This window comes from Anopheles bellator, chromosome 1, assembly GCF_943735745.2.
Source record: "Anopheles bellator chromosome 1, idAnoBellAS_SP24_06.2, whole genome shotgun sequence".
NCBI classification, from domain to species: domain Eukaryota; kingdom Metazoa; phylum Arthropoda; class Insecta; order Diptera; family Culicidae; genus Anopheles; species Anopheles bellator.
Window position 1 is genome coordinate 53,688,769 of NC_071285.1, and position 23,001 is coordinate 53,711,769.

A 23,001-nucleotide genomic window follows, 5' to 3' on the forward strand; every position below is an offset into this window, starting at 1 on the left:
TGAGGACTTGTGTGCTGTCGTCCGCCTGTCGTCCGTTCTTCCGGCTGGAGAAGAAGTTTAAAAAAAATGCCCTCCAGGCTTTTGAATGTCCTGCCAGCCAGCCAGTCAGCTGCTGTGACGGACAGAGAGAGAGTTCCAGTTTAGGTTTTTCTGCTGTTTTGCTCCAAATGAACAGCCTCTGGCTGGTCCGGTTCCAACAAGGACCGGCTTCTTCCGTGACAAACACACACATGCTACGGGAATGGGAACACCATAGGATCTCCTCCTCTAGGATGGTTTCCTTCCTGTCCACGTCAGTACCCGCTTCGGGTCCAAAATGGACCCGAATTTCTTTTCCGGGACTTTCCTAATCTTGCCGCCATACGTGTCCTTTCCTGGCTCCAGTTCCTCCAGTCCTTCTGACAAGCTTCCGGGAAACAAAAACAAAAAAGGACTCTTCTTCACTGCAGACTGCTGCCGGTGACATTTAAATGTCATTCGGTCTCCTCTGGCCACCAACTTTTGGCACGAACCACCATGCGTCGGGCAGGCTCACCCTGCCGTGCGGTGAGCGAAGAAACGGACAACAGACTAGCCAGCCAGCCAGCCAGGATGTGGTGTCTTATCTAAATGCCATTCTCGTGCGCTGATAGTGTAGAGGCCAATGTTCCTCCCTGAGGGGCTCCCGATGCGACGCACAACCCCTGGTCAAGTTGGGCTTAAGCTCTCTCTGGGTAATCAGCAGCACATCAATCTAACAACCAGGTGCCTGGCTGTGGGCAATTTGTCCTGGTCATCGCCGGGGCCCGGGTTACCGGTGGCGGCCTTACGTTTTTTTTAATTAATCTAATTACAAAACCACCCACTCGGCAGCCAGGCCAAACCCAGCTAGTCACCGATCGATCCCCGGTTAACGTTCCGCGACGCCGGGACACGTGCACATGGCCCCCCACGGTGCATGTGGTATCCGCCGAGTGCAGCGACAAGGCCGTTCGCGCCCTCATGATTCTTTGAGCTATTTCTAACATTTCAACCCGTCATTAATCACCTAAAAAATATGGGCTGATTTATGCATCTTGCGTGCTGCATAATTAAAAGTTAAAAGTAAAAAAATTAATTCAAATGGAGCGTCAAAAGGTGTTTTAACTGAACGTTTTCGCCTCAAAACGATCCACACAGGGTCAGGTGAACAACCCAGCTGCAAACACAGCCTCCACGAGCACCTATTCCGACCGATGTCGTAACGAAACGGTTGCTTCTACTGTGGGCTTCGCCAGCACCGTTTGCTGCAGGATCGCTTATGGCATTGACGGGTTCAAGCTTTGAACCGATCACTCACAACCCGCTGCGGGCCGCTTTGGGCGCCGGGCTGTCACTGTCCAAACCAATTGAACGTTGAACCGCGAATGGCGATGGCCGGGCAAAAACACCGACATCCGAATCAACCGACAGCACGCCCGCTTTAATTACGGGCCGGGGTTCGGTTGTCGCGCGCTCGGAATCGTTTCGCCCTAATCGGGAGGCGCGCGCGTTGGCAGGAAAACCGACGCTCGAAACAGGTTCTGCCGAGGGGCGCGCGCGTAACCGCACGCACCGGCTGGCTCCGGGGGTTTTCGGTCGGTTGGCCGTATTTGGTTTCCCGCCTGCTCGCGCCCGGCCTCCGGACGCTCGATCGGACGATTATTTGCGGTGTGCCGCGATGATCCCTGGTCGAGGCCACAAGAGCGTTGTCGCGCTTCGGTTGGGAAATTAATTACACGATCGCTTACTACTGGGCTACTGGTTACCGGGGGGGGTGGGGCTGGTGTTGCCGATCGAGTATCGGGTTCAGCCACCAGCCCAGCTCGGATGTCGCAACTCGGATGTGTTGTGGTTTCTATCGCAGCACCGACTACTAGATCTACTCCGTTACTAGCACTTCAACGGGCAACAGAGAGAGAGAGAGAGGGAGGGAGAGCGAGCGAGATCACAACTGCAACCGAGTTGTGTTGCGCGGAAATGCTGCACGGCGGGTCCCCGGAAGTCACGCAACATTGTTAGCCGGGCGAAATTTCCCGTAAATTGGAGCGCTCTCACACCCCGGACACACCGTTAATGATCACTCAAACTCCACTGGAGCGCGAAGCACGACGGTGATGATGATGATGGTGGTGATCCCTTCCCATCAGGTCCCACCAGGACCAAAACGCCCCGTAACGAGCGCCAGCGACCGCTCTTTCCCTATTAGCATTCTATCGGCGGCAATCAAATGTGACACACGGGCGCACACGTTTGTATAGTTGGGCAAATTACCTCGATGAAAGCAGAGCTATAAATCAGCAGTAACGGACCGTGACGGCGTGACACAAAACGCGAACGCAGTAACGATGGTAACGCACTGTCGTAACACCACTCACATCGCACGTTACGCGTTACAATGTAACGGCCGAATCACTTAGGTCGGAATAAACAAAAACAGCAGCAGCAGCAGCAGTAGGGCCACGAAACAACCCGGAACAGGACGACTTCGGGCACGTTGTTCACAAACACGCGGCGCACGAGGAAATAAAGCAAACAGACGCAACGGTGTCGCGGCAAGTCGGGCGCAGTGTTCCTTCCGAATCTCGGCCACTCGGCCACCGAACCGAACCGGGCGACGACACTCGCTCGTTTCGCGGCACGCACCACTGGAAGCGGATGGGTTTGCCGCTCGGATCCGTCCGTCGCAGTTAGTGTGTCGGGCGCTGCTGCTCGTTACTGGCCGCGCTTAGTGGCCGCACTTGCCTAGTAGACCCGAACCCGCCTGGTCTGGTTGTTGCACGGTGCTGTTTCGCTTGGTCTCGGGCGGACATCTGAATGCCGTCGCTCGAAGCCGCCTTCGAAGAGCCTCTCGTCTGCGCCGGGCGATACGGAGGTCCCGCCGCGCGCTTGGAGTGCGCTATTTCGGCACGCTACTCGGCCCTCTCTCTCTCTCTCTCTCGCTCGCTCCCAGTCTGGCCACTCACCGATTCGCCGTCTGCTCCATGCCCACTTAGAAACGCCGCCGCCGGAGGGCTGCCGAAGATGGTAGTGTTCTCTCGTGGCGCGCGTTTCAATGTTTTTTTTGTTTTCGTTGCTTCCACTCCTATTCCGCTACTGGCCCCAAAACTCGTTTGCTCACCGACAGTGACGGCCAGTGGTGGGGGGGGAGGAGGCTGGCACTGCCGGCGGGTGCTTACTACACGTCGCTAAACGTAGCACGGCTAATCCATCAACCAACCCGCCCGTCGCCCGTCGGGCTTTGGGTCAAGTGCGCTGAGCACCGAGCACGAAATGTCAACAAATGCTAGATGAGCATCCGAGACGAAGAAGGCACCGTGGTCCATTTTGTGCGTACAAAGTCCGAGCCGAGTCTGTTAAATTGGGGCGCCACATTTTATTTTGGCCACCGTCCACCAGGATAACTAACGATAAAAATAACGCGCTTCATGGGGCGAGCAGAATTCAGTTTCACGAGTTTTACTGTAAATATGTGTAAAATTATAGAAACTTTGCCGCTTCGCGTGGCCGTAATTAAAGTTGCCGTGCCGTTTTAGGCAGTGAGCCGGGTCCACGTCCACGGTGGGAGAGATGGACCAGAACGGAGCATCTTGCCAAAATCGCTGTCGCATCTTTCAATTAGCCCTACCAATTAGCTAACGGCGTTTACATTTTGGGGCCACTCTTTTTAGTGCGAGCGCAATTTTTTTTGTATTATATTTACCCTCAGCAGCAGCAAATTGGAGCGAAATGCTATGAGCCATCGCCTAGGAGGTGCATTTTTGCGAAGTGATGCACCCAGCGGCTGCGTCAGCAAGTGAGGATTTACGTAGTCTGGCAATTGCTCAAAATTTTGCGCCCGATCCAAAACCCACCCGAGTAATGGCGGCCCGAGGTCAGCCAGATCGCCTGTGTCAGTGTCAGTGTGCTCACTGATTTTGTGTTGTTCGAAAAGGAGCGAGGAAATTGGGGAAATTATTACCAAAAAACACTTGCTAATAACACATTTCCACTACGTTTGGGACTTTTGTACCAACCTCAAAGTTTGAAGCTGTCTCTTCACAACCTCTTGGCTAATTGATACTCACCCGGACGGACAGCAACCGGATGCTTTTCCCCTAATAAAAATAATTAAAGCCACAACACGCTGCTAGCGAACCAGTTCCTCTTCGCTACCTTATCGGCAGGACCACCGGGTTATCCACGCAGGGAAATCAATTATCACAACAGTGTTGTGCCAGACAACCGGGGCAATCCCGGAATGCGATATGAGAGTCTCGGTTGCGCTGCACCTTCGCTTAATATTTTCACGCCCACGGCCGCCGGGCCAACCCACGCCGTGAGCCATTTGTGTCAATTTGTGTTATTTCAGGTCCCGTTCCTTTGCGTGATTATGATCCCTACGCTCGGCCCGGGGTGCGCCCATTCGTCCTTTCGATGGCCTTCAAAATGACGGCGACGTCCCGCTGCGCCAGCGATAGACCGACAGACGGTGGCGAACGGACCGGGGGAATCTGGGGCAGCCCAGTGTCGTAAATATATGAAACGCGCCTTTTTTCCGCTTACAGTGCACATGGAAGTGATAAGGCCGCGAAGTGCGCGGAAGTCCTGCACCGGAAATGGAGCGGTAGCGTCTCGTTTGGCCTTTGGCTTCGCCAACCGAAGAGTGGTCAAGCGGTTAGTGAGGCGTGAAAATTATGCCACGGACTCTGCGCGCCCGTCAAAGGGATGTCCGTGCATCGGCCACGATAATACATAACGAAACGTTCCCGTTCCCACCACGTGCACCGACGACGGGGAAACAATTATGTTAATAAATTGGCCTCGTTTCCGTTCGTCCGGTTTTTATTGTTTTCATGGCACGTTGAAACGTCCTTAAACGATCATCCATTTTGTTGCTTTGATAAAGTGCTTTTTACAATATTTAGAAAGTAATTGGTCTGTTTTGAGACATATCGATTGCATGATTCGAAAGCATGATTCCACTTTGATTTACAGAAATGCGATATCAGCGAACCCAAACATCCTTCCGAGACCATTAAAGGCAAACAACATCGGAACCACTCGATAACCGTGGGGTGGTGATTGAATCGTTCGGCTGATCGCTGTAATCGTCACGGTATGGCCGCAAGTGCAACTGCCGATACGCGGGGAGCCTTATCCTTTTTACCCGAGAAAGAGGCACAGTAAATCAAACATTGACTCTTGGCACGAGTTTATTGGCAATGTATCGAATGTACACATGGCGGCCCATAGGTCACAGCAGAGGGCAAACAGCGGAACCACCGCGCCGGGCGATATAAAGTGTCGCCAACGTGGTTCGCGGTCCACCCCGACGGCAGATGGAAACTTTCGCACGAAAGTGCCACACACCGTTGGCCAGAGGGAATTACATATGATCCGAGCCGTGGGGCCGTTACCGTAAATCATTTGGCAGCGCCACTTTTATTGGACCATTAAAGGTTTTACCGGTTTTGTTCGGAGCCATTTAGCGTTTTGTCAATCAATTAAAAGACAGTCAGGTCGGTACGAGCCCGACTGGCGGGGCTGATTCGGGTGATTGGCAAGGGACGGATTAAGTTGCCACTTACCTCATCGCAGGCACTGCAACGGGGTTTCAGCATTTCCGCGTAGTGACGCTCGCAGTAAATCTGATCGTCGTGCACGCAGTAGGTCAAATCGACTAGCAGCTCATCACAGGTCGTACACTTGAAGCACCGCGGATGCCACAGCGTCTGCTCGCGGAACTTCGGGGCCGTCACAGCCATCTCGCCGTGGTTTAGCGTTTCACCGCAACCGGCGCATTTCGTTGCCTGCGGCGTATCCTTCACGTATCCTGCGGGCACAAGAGATGCCTCGTTAGAGAGCCGTGATTGCATTCTTCGAGACAGCCGTGAATAGGTGAAAAGCCCTTGTTGACCTTTCTTTCTACACCGTGAGGCCGCTTGTAAAGAACTCTTTGATGCTGGACCGACACTAATGCTAACTCCGGTACCTACCGATGTCAAGTGCAATTTCATTCCGTGCCGCGACGAAATCCTCGTACGAGCCACGGTTCTGCTCCTCCACGTGTTTGCAGTAATCCAGGGCAAGATCCTGCTTCGGTAGCTGATACACCAGCTGTTTGTCACGGAACCGTTCCCCTTGTGTGCCGATTTTGGGCACCTTCTCCGGCGGTATCACATCGAAGTATCGTTGAATCTGAAATATGCGGACAAGAGTGAAAGCGTCAGGGTTTGCCACCATCTGGGTGCTCTTTCCGCTTACCTTCGCTGAGGTCAGTATGCCCGGCGGTACCCAGGTGTAGCCCATTTGGCGCGGATCCACGCGCGAGGTGTTGGTGTCATGTTTGAAGCCGAGTCGTTCCCGCACCGTTGTTAGCTGCTCGTGGTAAACGGCATGCGTTTCACGCGGGCACTTGCACTCCTGGCAAGTTTTCCTGCAACGACAAAGGCAAGCATTCCCTGTTTAACAGTCTTCGCGTTTTTAAGAGAACTACGGTGGAAAGGAACAGTGAAACCAGTGGCCTTCATCTTCTAGCCTTATCCAAACCCAAGGAAATCCCAGTCTTCGAAAATTTCCCTCCGAGCGCGGACGAATTCCTCTCTATATGGGTTCAACCGATAGAGTTGGAAACACGTTTTCCATGGCAGTTTCCATCGTTTCCAACGGCAATGGCAACTGCTCGACAGTTTTCGAATCGATAAGTTTCGTTAGCTCGCTTTCCGCTATCGAACGGTAGGTGGCAGCACCGGCGCTCGCAACGCTAGAAACACCAGGCGGCTCCTTCGGATGGCGAATTCAGCTGTTCGGTTGAAACAGCTGTTTTTGCTCAATACATGCACACGCGCCACAAGTAAACATTCCAACGCTCGTGCTCGGTCGAGACGCTTAACAGCTCGTTTGCCACAAATGCTCAAACCCAGCACCACAACGGCAGAGCGGACCCGAGGAGACTTTTCTCCGTCCGCCACCTTGCGGTCGCAGGAGTTGGAGCTCATTAGAGGCACGGATTTTACTCTCACCGTACCGTACGCCTGGTCCCGTTGTTGTTGTGGGGATCCGCTCTCCGGGGCATCATAAAATTTAATTGAATTAGCTCATAATGGCGATCGGTTGCGGCAGCGGAGGATTCGGAGCGGGTAAAGTGGTGCACTTTATGGGGCCCGTTCCGAGCGCGTCGAGAAGCAAACGTCAGTTCCGGACGATGATGCATCGGAACAGCACTTTATTGGGTGAAAAAAAATGGAACGCGACTCAATGGGCTTGTTTGGTTCGTAGTTTTCGGCGAACAAATGCTCTTTACGCTAATTTGAAACGATCTTCTCGATTCTTGTTCATCAAAATTCCTCGCATTTTATTGCGTTAAGTGATTGAAACGTGTCAAATTTACAGACCCGTTGAAGCGTGAACTTCGGCGTTTTATGTTGCCACTTTAAATTAAAGCACTTCGGGCTCATTCTGCCTTCAACCAACATCTGAGAGATAGCATAACCGGCTAATGAGCTAGTTAACTCTTGGGGATTTATTCACCACGAGCGGAACAGAAGCCGAGCTCGGTGTGAGACGCCAATGCTGTATCCACTCGAAAATCCTTTTCAGTGGTAAAATTAGACTGACTGACACACGCGGCTGACCACCTATACGAGGATCATCTACAGGTTAAAAATGTGCCATTCATCACAATAATCAAGTGGCCCCACGGCGCAAGTCAAGTTCAATGACGAGCTACTCACTGTCGTTGTGGAAATTCGAGAAGACGCTTGGTTTTGACTGCTACTCCAATTAGTCTTCCAAATTTACGAGTCGCACCGTAGCTTCAAGCTTTTTTTCTAACCGCATAAGGGTGCGTGATCTTACAGATTAGCAATTTGCAGTTTGATACTAACTAGGAGATTGTTTGACAAAACCTTCAGATTTATGGCGATAGTTCAGTTCTGTCCCATCGAAGGCCGCCGGAAACGAAAACAGTTATGAAAATATGCGTTTAAAATTACACTTTCAAAGGCTGCAATTTTATTCCCAGCTTCAAGCGGCAAAGGTCAACCCATGAAGGGCCGTGAACGTGGCGTTTACCTTACTATCAGATCGTAGAGTTCCTGTTTGTTGAATACTTTGCAGTAGGCGTGCAGCACCTTGACGCAGGCATAGCGCATACCCGGCCAGGGCACCACGGGACTAGCGAGGGCGTCCCACAGCGGACAGTCGGCGTGCCGCTGTAGGTCGAGCATTTTATGCTTTTTTTTTGTTTAGTTTGCTTTAGCTTTCACTTATTTCCAGAACTTTGCTCCGGAAGTTGGCACACTCGTTTGCACTGGTGATCGCCGTGAAGCCACGGCCACACGTTGCGCTGCGGATAATGTCCTCATCATTGCACTACATACTAACACATGCAGCAGTGTAACACTGTGGTTTGGTTGACTCAGCACCGAGGAAACTAATTTTTCCCGCTTTTGTAAGGTGGCCGCTGACAGGACACGAACTGGACGCGAACTGCAAACACAAACTGGTCTCTCATTAGCGTAAATGATTGTGGAATGTTTCTCGATGGTTGCCACCCAAAACTACGATAGTTTGTTTCTTTAGCTTCGGCCCTTTTTACACATTCCCCGGCGAGTTAGTAACTGCACCAAAGTCTCGCGTACTCCACACACTGCGGATCATCACCATCGTCCGGAACAGGTGTATCCCATTTCGCTTGGTGAATTTATGAAAATTGGAAGCCTCTCACAACTTGTCCACCGCCACACGTGCTGCCACACGCAAACCAAACATGGTCTCACGTTTCTTAAATTAGAATTACATTCAAATTCTGGATGCTTCGTATTTGGGTTTAGCTTCAGTTGCTTCAGAAATACGTTTGTCATCACAATGCGGCCTAAGTGAATGAAACCAGCAGTTCATTTCGGGGAAATCAAACAAAAACACCCATCAAACTGATTGCCCGTGGTTTGTGATCGACGCGCGATCAGTTGGTTTCTTCTCTGATTCGCACAGGGAGCGAGAGAGAGAAAGGTGCAAATAAAAACAGTGCAGACAACCGGCGCGAGAGGAGAAGGACCAACATAAAACATCACGCCGCTTCTCACGCCGACGATCACTCGCGCTCGTGCGGTGGCAACGGCGGAAAAATCACAAAACAAACGCGCGAAACGGGAAAGTAAACGATTTGAAAAATGGAAAAGAATTTGTTTTTGGATGGCCGAAATATTTTCCACTCCCACAGAACCGGGACACCGTCCCCAGACCGGCCGATCGATTAAACCGTGAAAGGGGTTGGCGCGCTCTTTCATTTCCACATGATCGATGTGAGGCGGTTGTGGTCTCCGCTAATGGAAAAGCAAACACGCCCGCCCCACTGATAGTGTTTGTTTGCTTTCTCGGTCGATCGATTTGCACGATTTTCCTTTTTTTCTTGTGAGTAACAGGACTTTATTTACATCCTGCTGCTGCTGCTGCTGCTGTGTGGTCCCCGAGCGCTTCCGGGCCGGAGTATTGGCCACACGCGAACCGTAAACAGAGCTTCACCTATCAGTCTCGCTGCTTCCGCTCGGGATCAACGAGGTGGCCACGGCTGCGAAACGTGGTCCGGTTTTCCTTGAAGACGATTCCCAGAATCTGCTTCGAGCAGGTGTTTCGCGGTTTGGCATCGTTCCGTCGTCCCGCGTCAGATGAAAGTGACGCCGAAGAATTCGGAACAGCGAAAAAACGAACGCACACAGGAAACAGAGGCACGCTGGAAAATTATCTATCCAGATGAGGCTAGAGGTCAAACATTGAGCGGAGTTTGCATTTTTCACCCTCCATCATAATTCTACGGATCCGCGTCGGCCTGTGAAATCGGGTTGATTTATTGTGCGCCGATGTAACACACTGCGCCAGGAATTAACATCCTGGGGCGTATCGCTAGCGGCCATCGGGGCACTGTTAAGTAGCCGGCCGACTGCTCAGGATTGTGGTCGTTACTTCCAAAAATAGCCAACAAACGTCACCGACGCGTCCTTAGCGCGGTCCGGGTTACTTCCCGGGTTGCTTTATTCCACCGAGATTTACAAAAATAGCCATCGCTCCCCCCATCACGGCGGAGAACGCAGATAAGAAGTTATTACGCCCTTTATCAGGCTCTTTCTCTCTCGTTAGCCTTTGTGGTCCGACCGACGTGATGGTGGTGACTCAACGTTCCAGTTGGTTATCCTGGCGCGATGGACGTTCCGTTCCGAGCGACGAAGACGGTCGATTACCGCTGGCCAGCAACAGTGGTGTGTCCTTTCAGCGTTTGCCGGCGTCGAAAAAAGGGCAGCGTTCGTTAGGCGTTGATAGTTCATAAATTTAATTAAATCAACCTTCGGCCCGTGCCGGAGCGCCGGCGATTGCCGGTCCCCAGGGAACTCGGGGGCGCATTGGTGAGGTGAGGTTTTATTTGCTGCTCGAGGCTACTTTCACCCACCCGCACCCGGGTTACCGGCTGGGCTCCCACCCGGATAAGGTTCAGCTCATTTCCTTAACTGTGTGTCCATCTGGGGCCATCAGTGGAAAAAGGAGGGAAAAGGATCGAAAAATAGCCACCAGCGTGTTCGCGCGCTGTAGAGTGTGCAAATGGTGAATGTCATTGCCATTTGGAAGATTAGTCCGGAAGGCGTGCTTTTTCGTATTGATTTGCCACTATTGGGGACACCCCGAAGACGACGGCCGTTGCCCTACGGTCAGCGTATTTTAGGCTACATCCGTGCCGTGCGCGGAAAAACTAAATTCAACCCATCATTACCACGGCCACTGTGCTGTGGTATCAAGGTGTGGTTGGGTATCGGAACCGTCGAACGGTGTTAATGGGTTCCGGACGTTTTCCGGAGTCAGCAAGCATTGGGCGCTTGTCACACGCAATCATAACGAGCTTATTTTATAAATACACAAATTAGCAAGGAATGTCTTGCCATTGAACGGATATTTTCTCTTCCATGGCAAGCAGTAGCTTATGTGGAAAAACAAATAAATCACGGAAAGCCGTCGGGGTGTTCCGGGAATGCATTAGCGCGGCAAAACTATGCTCGGCCTCAGACACAAACATCAGAAGTTTACGATTTATTATGAACGTCCAATAAAAATAAGCTGCCCCGCCATAAACCACAATAGAGCAGAATTGATCAAAAGAAAAATCGACGATCGTGCCGTGGGGAAAATAGCTTGGACGAGGCCAAGGTGTTTGCGCGTTTGGCCAGCTTCTACGCCCCCTTTTTACGACTCATCCGCTTGTGATTATCGAGATCGAAAAGCGGAAGCAGATTATTAAATAAAAATGCCCACGAAAATCAAACCACGGAACGATCGGATCGGATAACGATCACCAGCCTGCTGGCAGACAGCAGCCGACACTGTCCAAAAAAAAACACATCAAATATGTTTCAAAACGATCAACCGTGGCACGACGGTGACGACGGTGTGTGCCAGAAACGGTTTCTATAAATCTATTTTCAAACCTAACGAACGCTGTCCGCGGAGGACATTTTTTGGCCCACCCCAATCATCGCTCGATCATAAGACCGGCTGGCGCGAGGAAAGAAATCGCCTCAGTCCCCGCCACGACCAGCAAGCCGATGCTTCTAATTTTGGGTACCGATGACGTTCGCTCACTCGGTCCCGGTGGCCACCGGTTTACAAATTACAACTTTTACGGTGCGCGACGTCACACGTTTGATCACACGCGTGCAAGGTTATCGTGCGCAACCCGTTCCTGCAGAGTCAGCTGTCAGCTGGCCAATTCCGATCGTCGTGACGTGACGAGACTCTAAAGTCCGCGACAAATCGCTTCCGTCGACGACGGGAGATGGTGTCCCTCGGAAGGGGCGCCACGCCACGCGAGGTGTTCGAAATATTTTCACCATTAATTTACAGCTCAAAACAACCGGATAACGATTGGTCATTTCCGATCCTGGCACACAGTGCGCGATGTGGTCCATTTTCGACGCCAATGTTGCGGCGGAAAATCGCTACTTCACCGAACCGCCCGTGTCACCTGGGGCGCCACAGTCTAGTCGAGATTAGTTTTTTGTTTTTGGTATACTGTATCTGACAACAAGACAAGATGCTGCGGAAAACCGAATCCCCCACCGGTAATCCGGATTGAGACGTTGCCGAATCTTAAAGAGTGTGGGAAGATATTTTCATCACACGCTGCCGGCCGGCACTGACCAACCTGACCTGAGTTTACTGTTGCGGTAACTGGTGGTCCTGGCGATCTGCGGGTGTCATTCTCACTATCCACATGTTCCGCAAAAAAACAAAAAACCACGTCTCTTCACTGTGTCCGCGACCGATGACCAATGAGTAAAACTGTTGGGTTGCTTCCCTCTTTCGGCCAAAAGTGTGCTGTTAGCGAGACGATATGCTAAACAAATAGTAAGATTTATTGGCAAACGGGGTTATTTTTAAATGGAACCCCGGACCCGGTGTGACCCGGGGTGCTCCTCCGACGGACGCCATTCATTTCATCACCAACCCGAGGGCCCCGAGTGTAAACGAACGCGGCCAAACATACATGCGACACACCCGGGATGATACAACATATAAGCTACCGAAGCCGGGGACACTGTAAACAATGCTAAAAGGCTCCCGCGATGTCAACCGAACGCCCGAGCGGACGGACGGACGGAAAATATTATTCTTGGGCCGAGGCAACGTGGACTAATGCGCTGGACGAGCGCCGCAAATCGAACGATTCTTGCGGACCAATTTAGTACGATCGCAGTGTACCGATTGCGTAAATGCGCGAACTCACGCGGTTCGCATTCTGATTCCGTTCCGACGGCACGGAAAGGGCACCAAGGCCATGTGCGAAAAGACTCTGCCGGACACTTCATCTCTTATCGAGTGCTCTTTAGCTGGTCCGTTTACCCTCCCTCGACGATTGGTCCAACGGCTACGGCAAAATTTAAATTCACGGCACGCCCGAGTCCAATCGGAGGATCGCTTATGGATCGATCGGTGAGTATGCTTTCCTGTTCCAGAAAAAAAGATGAGCATCAAACTGTTTTATTTTAGTGGGACGTTCAATGATGGGTAATTTTCTAGGCAATCTTTTAATCCGTTCGAGGATTTTGTGGGATACTGCTTTAATGATCGCTTAATCCTCGGGGTCGACACTTGCACAACGATAGACGGCTTGGACTAGTCAGCCTAAGCCGTAGGAATCATCTTCGAAGCTGGGGACGGGCGATCTAACGAAGATCTTGCAGGCCATATTGCTCATCTGCCACTTGGCACGGGGCCACCATCTGCTTCTCTTTGAACTTGGCTGATGGTTCCGTCAGGTTTAGCGTAAACAATTCCGTGTTGGACCGCGTACGTAACCCGGTGACTGTCTCTTGGAAACAGTACCCTTTCTGTGCCGAAACAACAGTGACACTCCGCACCTTTGGCTGGAAAACGGAAGTAAGAGAGGCGAAAAGATGGTGCCCCAGAGACAGTCACAGTAGAGACCACCTGAAAGGGAACAGGCAGTCGTTTCTTAATTCCGCAGAAAAAGCCAGGAAGTATTCACGCCGGTACGTGCGTGGTAACGACACTGCAACCGGGTCCGTGATCAATCATTCCTTCGGTTGCTGACCAGCTCCCGTCTTCCCCGAACTGTTTTGGCAATTCTTTGACAGTTCGGGAGCGCGCCCGCTCGTGACTTCATTAGTGGATGACGGAGGCAAAAACTGTCAATCAGTGCCTGCCGCAGCGGTTAATTTTAAAAGTTTCCCCCCGGCTCTGCTGGTCTAGCGGCTTATTCTGGAGGGCGCAATAATTGAAATTGATGGGGCGCCTCCATCGGTTGTGGGTTTGTAAACCAATATTGAACAACCCACAGGGGGGGCCCGAAGAGCACGTCGGTGGCCACCATTTTTCCTACTTCCGTGGCAGTAAAACATACTTCTATTTAATTTTATTTTGTACCGGCTAATTACCGTCCAAAAGCGAACGGGGTGACGTGCAGCGATCGTGAGCGCTAGTACCTAGTACCGCTCTTGGTGGTTCGGCCAGTTGAGTAATAAAATAAATTAAAATTTCCGTACATCGGCTGCGGCACAGGGGGGTGGGGCGCACTGTTTATGTTTGCGTTCCACACACGCCGGGTCCGGGGTCCCGTTTTATGGACAGATAGTTGCCCGTAAATCCAACCGGGGACGGGAAAAAGGTTAAGGTACCCACCGACCGAGATGGATGCCCCCAGGATTCCAAGAAGCGGAACGAGCCGAGCTCGGACTCGTTTCAAATTAGCAAGCGCTGGGGGAACACGTTCGACGGAAGTATAGTTTACGATCGTGCATTGTGTCTGCAGTGAAGTGCTTGGCCATTTTTAGCACCACATGCGTCCCCAGTGCAGTTCGGTCAGTTTGTTGCAGGGCAGCAGCTGATAAAACTGACGGGGGACTTTTATCACGAAAGAGGTCAATCGACACAGCTGTCGTGTGGTTTGTAGGCTTTTTTCCGCGAAGAATCCGAGCACCAAGCTGCTGCAGCAGATAAGCAAATAGCTTCCTTCTTCGACGACGATAGCACGATGAGACTGTCTGAAGGAGCGTATCGGGGAATGAATTCTAAATAGGTGGATTATTCACTACGCAAGGAATTTTCGGGATGATTATTCGAAGTAGCACAATGATTAATCATGTAAACAGCACTATCTGGCTCACGATATTGGCCTTTGTGGCCCCGTGCTCAGGTTATTTGTTTTGGGCTATTTTCAAATAAATGATGTCACACACGAGTTTGTCACGCACTGCCGCCGCCGGTGGTTGCTAAGATGCACACGCTCTTCTCACCGGACCACCTCACCGGATACTATTTTGAGCCGGCCGGGGATGAGACTGTTTGTTGCCCAATTTCCCGACGATAATGATGATCACTGGTGGCTCCGACGTTCTATCATCTGCGTCTTTCTTCCTTTACTTTCTCTCTGTTGTCTCTCTTTCGTTTTTCTCGGTGATGATGCGCTTTTCACATTTTCCGTGCTGATTGCTGCACCATGCACATACACAACACCACCACCACACGGTTATAGAACGCGGGACATAGCGCGGCATCGCTGGTGACACCGACTGTTGGACGGTGAGCTTTGTCATGTTTCTGTCCCCGAGCGGATTCCTAGCGTTCCGCAATGACAGCCACGACAGCTAGCCACTGCGAACAGCGACACGATTAGTATCCAATTTATCACTTCCGAGCACTGACTCGTGAACGAGACGAACTGGTCGCTGGCGAAACGTCTTACGAAATACACGGCTCTTGCATCGAAGCAGCCCGGGCCCGTTGCTAACAAGCTACCTGTGCGCCAAGTACGAGCATGCTCTTCCACTAAGCCACCGGTCGCCATGTTCTATTGATTAAAGCAGGCGATGGCGAGCGGTGGCAGATACAATTAGTGACTCAATTAAACGCTCGCACTCACGACGCCTCACGAGGAACGCACACGACGCTGGTTTCTCGGGCGCGTCCTCGGAATGGGAGTTGGCACCTGCGAGGTGAATCACATCGTGCGGTGATTGGAAACGGTCTAAAACACCGTCAATCACAACGCACCATAATCGCCCCACCAGAAGAGGACCTTTGGCTGATTCGATAGCGCGCCGTAACCTTGAGCGAGCACGCACTCGGCCGATTGTTGGTTTCGTAACTTAGACGGCACACGTGAAACTTCCTCAGCTTCTACAACTTCATGGCTGTACGGAGTACTGTAAGTAACTGTTTTCAATTTCACCGCACCAATTCACTCTCATCCATCAAGGTGGCTGCGAGTTCGTGGTGTTCAGCAATCCACTTCTTGGTAGAAACTAGCCCCTTCTCGGAGGGTGACCCAAGAGGGGCTGGGGCTGCTGTTAATGCATCGTTTCAACATAACCTCACAACAAACGCACGTCGTGATAAAAGTCCCCACCCCGTGTATATGTCTGTGCGCCCGCAGGTAAACAACAACACTATCACCTGGTTCAGGTCCAGGTTGAAGCGATAACCGCTATTAGCTGCGAACCGGAACGTGCGGTCCAACACAACACTCGCGCAGATCGGAAGCCTAACTAACCTAACCGGGCGGACGGTCGGCGTCACAATGGACACGAAGTCGCGAAACTTTTCGCGCGCTCGCCGCGCGCTACAACACGTGGTGCGGTCCTGAGGCCGGAAGCAGTCTGTGTGCGGCACACGATCTCCGGCGTCCGGCGAAACGACGACTGGCTCCTCCGGTCGGTCGGGTCCGCGCGTGACGTGATTCTCTCGGAGCCGCCCGCCGTCGGATCGGGTCGTGCGCGCGCGCATACACTTAAGGGGTAGATAATAAAAAAAAAACCACGCCACACAACAACGGCCACCCCGTTCGGGGGTTTGGCGCGCGCGACAGCTGTGAGCGGCGTGTGCGTGACGCTGTACGCCAACAAGCCGCGGAGCCGCCTTCGAAAAGGTGCGATTACGCGGCACGCGGCAGGTTGCGCGAACGATCAGCGACGACTGAACCTCGCGCGGCCCGCGAGGAGTGACCAAAAAAAAGTCGATGCCGTCGTCGACAGACTTTGTGCCGGGACCCTTAGAGGGAGGCGCTTGGACCGTGAAATGCACGGTCGTCGCTCTCGGGTAAAAGGGTAAGCTCCGTCATGCGGTTCCGGAAAGGCGGAGTGGCACGATAAAAATCGGTTGTCAGTACACGCACCTAAAAATATTCTTTACTACAAGAGTGGCAGAGCGAGAGATTGTAGCAAATGGGACAGAGAGAATGGGAGCGTTTGAGATAAGGAAAATGGAGTGTGAAATAACGATCTCCCTTACGTTCGGTTGCAATTCTTATCGCACTCATCAGTGCGCCACTTTTTAGATTAATAACCCCCAAGACGAGCGCACCATTACAAAACACGAATGGCCAAGTCCAATAAAATAGTAAAAACAAAAAGTTGTTAGATTACACGAATTGTTAGTATAAGCGCAAAATCATTGCGATTTGAAGTTAAACGCGCGCCAATACGCACAGACACGAGAATCGTGAGCAAATTTTCCACGAGAGCGTGAGAGAGCCCGCTTTACCGAACCCGGTGGGGACCGAGTGGAAAACTCGAACCCCAAGCACCCGAACGGCCACATGGTTCGCCGAACGATGGCCAATGAAGGTGGTCGCGCCTTCGTTCGCGGTTCGGGTGCATTCGTTCGGAATTTTCTTCCTTTCCGCCAACATGTGATGCAGACAAATAGAGGCATTTGCCGTTGCTAATCGCATTTTAGTGAACACCCGGTTCCTGATTCTAATCTTCCGATGGCCGCGACTTTCGTCGATTGCATAAATCGTCGTTGATGAGGGCATGGCGCAAATCTTTGCCCGTCCGTAACAAATCATCGCTTATTAAATCAATTAACCTGCTCAACGGGGGGTTGTTATTCAGTCATGTGACAGTCGCAACCCGTCGGTGCAACCGGCTGCGGCCGGATCACTGCATTCACTCAGGCCTCGCACACGTTCCACATCAGCTGCAGTGTGGCCTTCCGGCCACCATTCAGAGCCAGCCCACCGAGATCGGCCACTGGGCGATGGTTGCAACGTCGGGCAGCCGACTATTACACAACCCCCTCGTGTCACTGGCCTCGTAATCGGCCCCGCGATACCACCTTTGCGGCACCAAAAATGGAACCCACCCTTCGGGTATGCTGTAATGTTCATTAGAAACGTTTAGTGCCCCATGGCGGCCCGTGATCCGTGCGCTGCGATCGAAACGCGATTTCTTTAACGACCCCAGGACAGCAGCGGTTTGATCTGAGTCACTCCGGTCGCTCCTCCGTGTGGCAGGGCGCTGCTCGTCCGATGCTGTTTGCCGAAGCCGCTCATCACCATTAGCGGTTCCAGCGAGACGACGCTTTTCTAGTAAACCCCTGACGGGCTGTCGGTGACATGACCTATAGCCGGTCGAACACACCTCAAAACCAAATATTTGCCGCCGGTTCTACTTTCTTCCATACAACGCACAAGGTAAACATGGCGCCGTAATTACGATCGGGTTACAGCGGGCGGGCGGCGTTTATTGGGGCGATCCTTTTCAGTTGCTAAGGCCAACCTAGCGGCCCACACTGTGTCCTCTGACGAAAAGCCTACAGCACACCATTTTGTTGGCGGTTTCAGAGCGTGTGGCACTAATAAACTTACCTGCAAACGAGAAGGAGAGAAGAGAGGAAAAACAATCATTAAACAATGAACCGGTAATAGAGACTAAATTGCGCTCAAAAAGGGTAACTATCAATATAACTGCTTTAAACTTGGCACAGCAGCTCATCCAACCAAATTAAGCGGATTGCCTTAGCGTGGGAAGGAATTGTTTTTGTCGTATGCCCAAACGCAATTCAAATGGATCGTGAAATGGAAACTTGGTGTTTGGCTTCCCTCTCTAGCCTTGCTACAAGTGATGGCATCAATTCAAAGCCTTGCACAACATGTTTATCCGGATTAGCGGCCAATTTTGGGTGACATACGATTCCGTTCGAGTGCACAAAACGACTTCAAAGAACTAACGAGCAATTAACGCGCTGGAGCGAGGACTAATTCAGTCTATTTCGAGCGTGCCTCGCAGGACGCAAGTGTGAAAAAGTTCGCCCTTTCGATCAATCGGCTCCCGCTGAGACATTGGTTCCGCTTCACGCACGTTACATCAACCTGCAAAACGAGCGACATTAGTTTTGATTCGGTGGCATTTCCGGTGGCCACGGAGGGCTTGTGACATTTATCCAAAAGGTCGGCAAGCGGGTTTTATTGCCACCTTTCAGCCTTCACCCAATTAATTTCCTTCCACCACCTCTTGACGACGAATCGCACGAATGTTTCCCATTCATCCCCGGGCCAATATGAAGATATTTTGTGGCAAGCTTCGTGGACAGCCCATCCATATATGCAACGGCACGATAACGGCTCGGGAAGTAGCGGCCAGTATTTTATTGGGCTCCGGATCCACCCAGAAGGCACTCGTGCGCTCGGCAACAAACAGAGGACAGAGTCGATAATAATGGCAGCCCGCCGTTAAGAGTGTGCTGCCGAGGCAAAGGAAAGCTCATCAAATCTAATATCTTTTGCCAACAACACCGCACCACGCCACGCGGTCCGTGTCGAGCAAGAACACCATAACGCTAATGGATGAGTTTTGATGGGTTGAAACTGGGTGTAAACTTCCTGCTCCGGCTGGCGTCCCCCCGGCATCCTTTCGCCGTCCGTTTGCGCGGGCTGGCGAAAGTCGTTATCATGCTGCTTCCCATCAACGGACGTGGTTTTCCTTTTGCCGGTGTCTCCGTGCCCGTATGTGCTTTCTTAATCTTTCGACAGAGATTTTTGCATCACTAAAAAGGACCTTGAAGTACGGTGGTGGTTCAAAGTTATCGGCCTTTCTACCGTGCTTTCCTCTTCGAGTTCTGCGACAGCGAAAGTAATCGTTAGAAGAGCTCGATTTTTTTATCGACCTTTGTTCCGCTCATAAACTTTACGGGGCTCGCACATCGTAATGTCCCTCCTGTCGACTTTTTGCTGCCCGCCTCACGGTCACTGGATCGGTTGATGCGGCGCTGTCGTAAGGCGAACGATGGCTACAAGCGAGCTGGCCTGTTACTATGTTGTTTTGCTCAGTTCCGGTGCAGCTGACAAACCCGAGCCCGGGTAGCCTGAGAAAGTTATCGTCTCGTCCGTCTGAGGCGACAATCGACACATTGTGAAGCATCGATTGACACCCGGCCCCGCCATGAGACACTCTGTCATCGTTCCGTCCTACCCGAAGCACTTTGTCGGTTGCTTTTCCTTTGCCTCGAGCATTATCCTTATGGTCTCGCCTAGCAAAGGGTAGAAGATACAGCGCACACGAAGGTAGGACATGTGTGTCATCTTTCGTACAGTGCTACCCCGAAGGGACAATCCTAAAAACATGGACCACCCGAAGGGCAGATATCTAACGCTGACTACATCAAACTCGACGCTACCTAACTAAACAGCACCAAACAAGCAAAATCTACCCACATAAACCGGGTTGCCGTAGTTATGGTTATGTTTATCACGGCCCCGTTCGACTCTGTTGACGGAAATGCTGACGAAGGAGCTTTGGATTGGCCTTATCGCGGCTAACCGAAGTGGAATCATCGTCTTACCCGGACTCGTCCTTGAGGAGCGCTCATGTGTTTTCAAATTATAAACCATTGATTGAGCGTATCGAACGACGGTGATTATTCGATGAGCCGCAAATGAGCCCTTCGCTAATGTTGGCTGTTACGCACATTTCACGCTAAAATTAGACAGTGTCTGAAAGAGTAATCTGAGCCCTCCGTACGATCGATTCATCAATCATTCGAAACTGTTTATTGAGGCATTTTGAGCTTTTGCGTGCTCAGGGAGATAAAAGAAGGGTTCGAGAGTCGCTTTCTTGAAACTACTTAAACGAAATCGATTGTATTTTCCATTTTTCTTCGCAATGCGTACTACATAAGCTTACAGTCTACCCGGGACCACTCAATACGTTGTGGCTATTTTGTATATTTTGCACGTCGGTTGCATTATCAGTCTATCGCTCTGGACGCGTATTTCTTTCACCACCATCGACTGTAAAACGTACTTCGAGCCTATGATCTCCTGTATAGGTAACGAGCAGCGCGAAAGCACAATCGGTGGCTTTAACCGTTCGTCCATGATGTGGCTACGAAGAGACAATGAATGAAGCGTGGTCATGTTGGGTTCCATCGTCTCTCTTTCCGCAGAAAAAGAGGTATCGATTTCTTCCCCCCAAACGCTAGCTGATCGCTTCGGGTTCGCTTACTTGCTGAGTCTCCTGCCGCAGGACACGGGCGATGCCGGGGGCGACAGTTCCGCTAGCTCCGGTGTCGCTGGCGGCACCCTGTTCTTGCGCCGGATCGCCAGATGACGTTCGCGGGACGGAAATTTGGGTGTTTTGCGGATCACCACCGGTTGCACCTCGACCGTAGCTCGATTGTAGGCTGGCCTGGCTGCCTGACCCGCCGTGTTCGGTTGCTCTGCTGCTCCGGGAGCAGCGATCACTGGTGCCGGCGGTGAAGCCAGCGATTCTGGAGGCGTCCCCGGATCCGACAGACGCGATCGGATGCTGCGGAAGCTACCACGGATGAAGTCGGCCGCTGAATTAGAGTCGCTCGGTAGACGCATTTCGTGTTTGTGTTTGTGTCAACGATGAAATGCACGGTTTCGGCACGATTCCGAGTGCGCGCGTCCTCCTCGATAACGCTTGCGGTGGGGCACTTGAGCGGAGTGTAAACACTGCAGGAGGGCGTTGCGGCGGCGTCGTCGTCGTCGTCAGCGATAAGAACCTCTATCGGGAAGGCTATGGAGCGACGATAGCGATGAATGGGTCGGTTGAAGGCTTCGTCGCAAGAGGCTCTTGGCTCGGTGGATGTGAAACTGAAGCGATGAAGGACAGAACACAAATGATGGACGCTTCATGGCACGTACAATCGCGGCCCGCAAGAATGTATAGCGCGTCGTCTGCTTTGTTTTGTTTATCCGCCTAAGCGATCGTCACGCACACGCCGAGAGATCTTCGAATATCGCTAACGCACACAAAAGAGACAGAGAGCACAAGGGGTTTCACTACCTGACCCGCTGCTCGGACCGAAAGATCGGTGACAAACTGATCCCTGTCGAATTTGCCTCCGCTTGAAACTACGCACACTCTACCAGCTCCGTTGGGCTTCGGTGGCTCCGAAAACACATGGCCCGCAGCATCGCAAACGAAACATTGTATGCCCGAACTTCTTTTTCACTTGATCGCACTTCTCGGTGGTTGGTCACAATTCGGTGCGTGAGGCTGCTTCGTACCTGAAAACCTCTAGCCTTCACGATCACGAGTTGCCCGATAGAAATCTTCTCGTTTCGTCTGTCACATTCCTTTCACTTTTGTATTCTGGCCGTTTTTGGAGCCCTTACCGACACTTGGCATGTTTTGCGAGGCTCGTAATGATCGTTTTAACAAAGATCACAAAAATGGTTTACCAACTATGAACAATTGGGGCTCAGAGCGATTGAACGAGGCACTAGAGGACGGGACAAAAGCAGCGAACGAACGGGAACAGACTGACTACGACTACTACTAAAATTTGCGATTGAGTTACGTTACGGTTGCGGTGCGGTAACGATCGCTGACCACTGCCCCGTGGAACAAATGTGCGCACAGTGAGCCTCACGACGCCAGCAATAGGCCAAAAGTTCGACTCTGAAGGCCTATTGAGACTTACTGCATCGAAAGCTTCGCTATACTCTGTATGGGATCCACGATTGTAGCGGTCGAGAAGGCAAATAATTTGCATTAGCATTTACTCGTCGGTTGGGATAGCATTATTGGGGTTTGTGTATTTCTTGGTCGCGTGTTCAACCAATTCGCACAGTGCAGCTTACCCCGTTCAGCCCGTACACAACCCGCGAACAATCCGATGGCGAATGGAAACCAAAACAGAGATGATTAACAGGCCGGCCGATGGTGTTAGTGCCATGGTCGTTTCTCTCTATCCCTCTTTTTTCCTCGCAGCCGTGCGTATGACGTAATATGCTAATGATCCGTAGAAGCGGTAAGCAAAACAAAATAACCACTCGTCTGTAAAAGGATTCTTCAAACTGAGCGAATTCCGAAATGAAATACGTAAGAATTCGGGAAAAGATTTCAACGATGGTCCAAATAGTGTTACCGCTTCGTATCACGTCAACGAATTTATGCTCGGCGAAATTCGGCTTATCAAACATCGGAAAAATGAGGAAAATTTAACAATGGACGATGAACGAGATGAAACTAAAAACCGAATAAAACAATAGAAACCCAAATGGCGAGAAAGTTAAAATGCGCCCGATGCGCCATCTATCGGGCGATAGTGCAATCCAACTTAGCAGCGAATAATTTCACCGGGGAAACCCTTGGATGCAAATACTCAATCGTCGTTTTATTTCGTGTTAAAAATAGGTTTCACAGAAAAGAAGTTGTGCGAAGTGCGCTCGACTAGCCCGTAAGCAAAACTGTAACAACAATCTTCTGA

General features: G+C 51.5%; 1 protein-coding gene across 2 annotated transcripts in view; it reads right to left on the reverse strand.

Annotated features, from left to right (window-relative positions):
• The window catches only part of LOC131214254 (four and a half LIM domains protein 2), a 51,861-nt gene extending 29,829 nt beyond the window's left edge, over positions 1 to 22,032 (reverse strand). Inside the window, exons 1-4 of one of the 2 annotated variants that reach the window (XM_058208634.1) lie at positions 20,766 to 22,032; positions 6,244 to 6,415; positions 5,976 to 6,177; positions 5,568 to 5,812 (exon numbers count right to left, since the gene is read on the reverse strand). In XM_058208634.1, coding sequence (XP_058064617.1) covers positions 5,568 to 5,812; positions 5,976 to 6,177; positions 6,244 to 6,415; positions 20,766 to 21,127 — 981 coding nt within the window. In that variant the 5' untranslated portion in view covers positions 21,128 to 22,032. Of the gene's footprint in view, positions 1 to 2,271; positions 2,737 to 5,567; positions 5,813 to 5,975; positions 6,178 to 6,243; positions 6,416 to 20,765 lie in introns of those variants that run through there. The other variant, XM_058208664.1, reaches the window with a different exon arrangement.
• Positions 22,033 to 23,001: the final 969 nt, after the last annotated feature.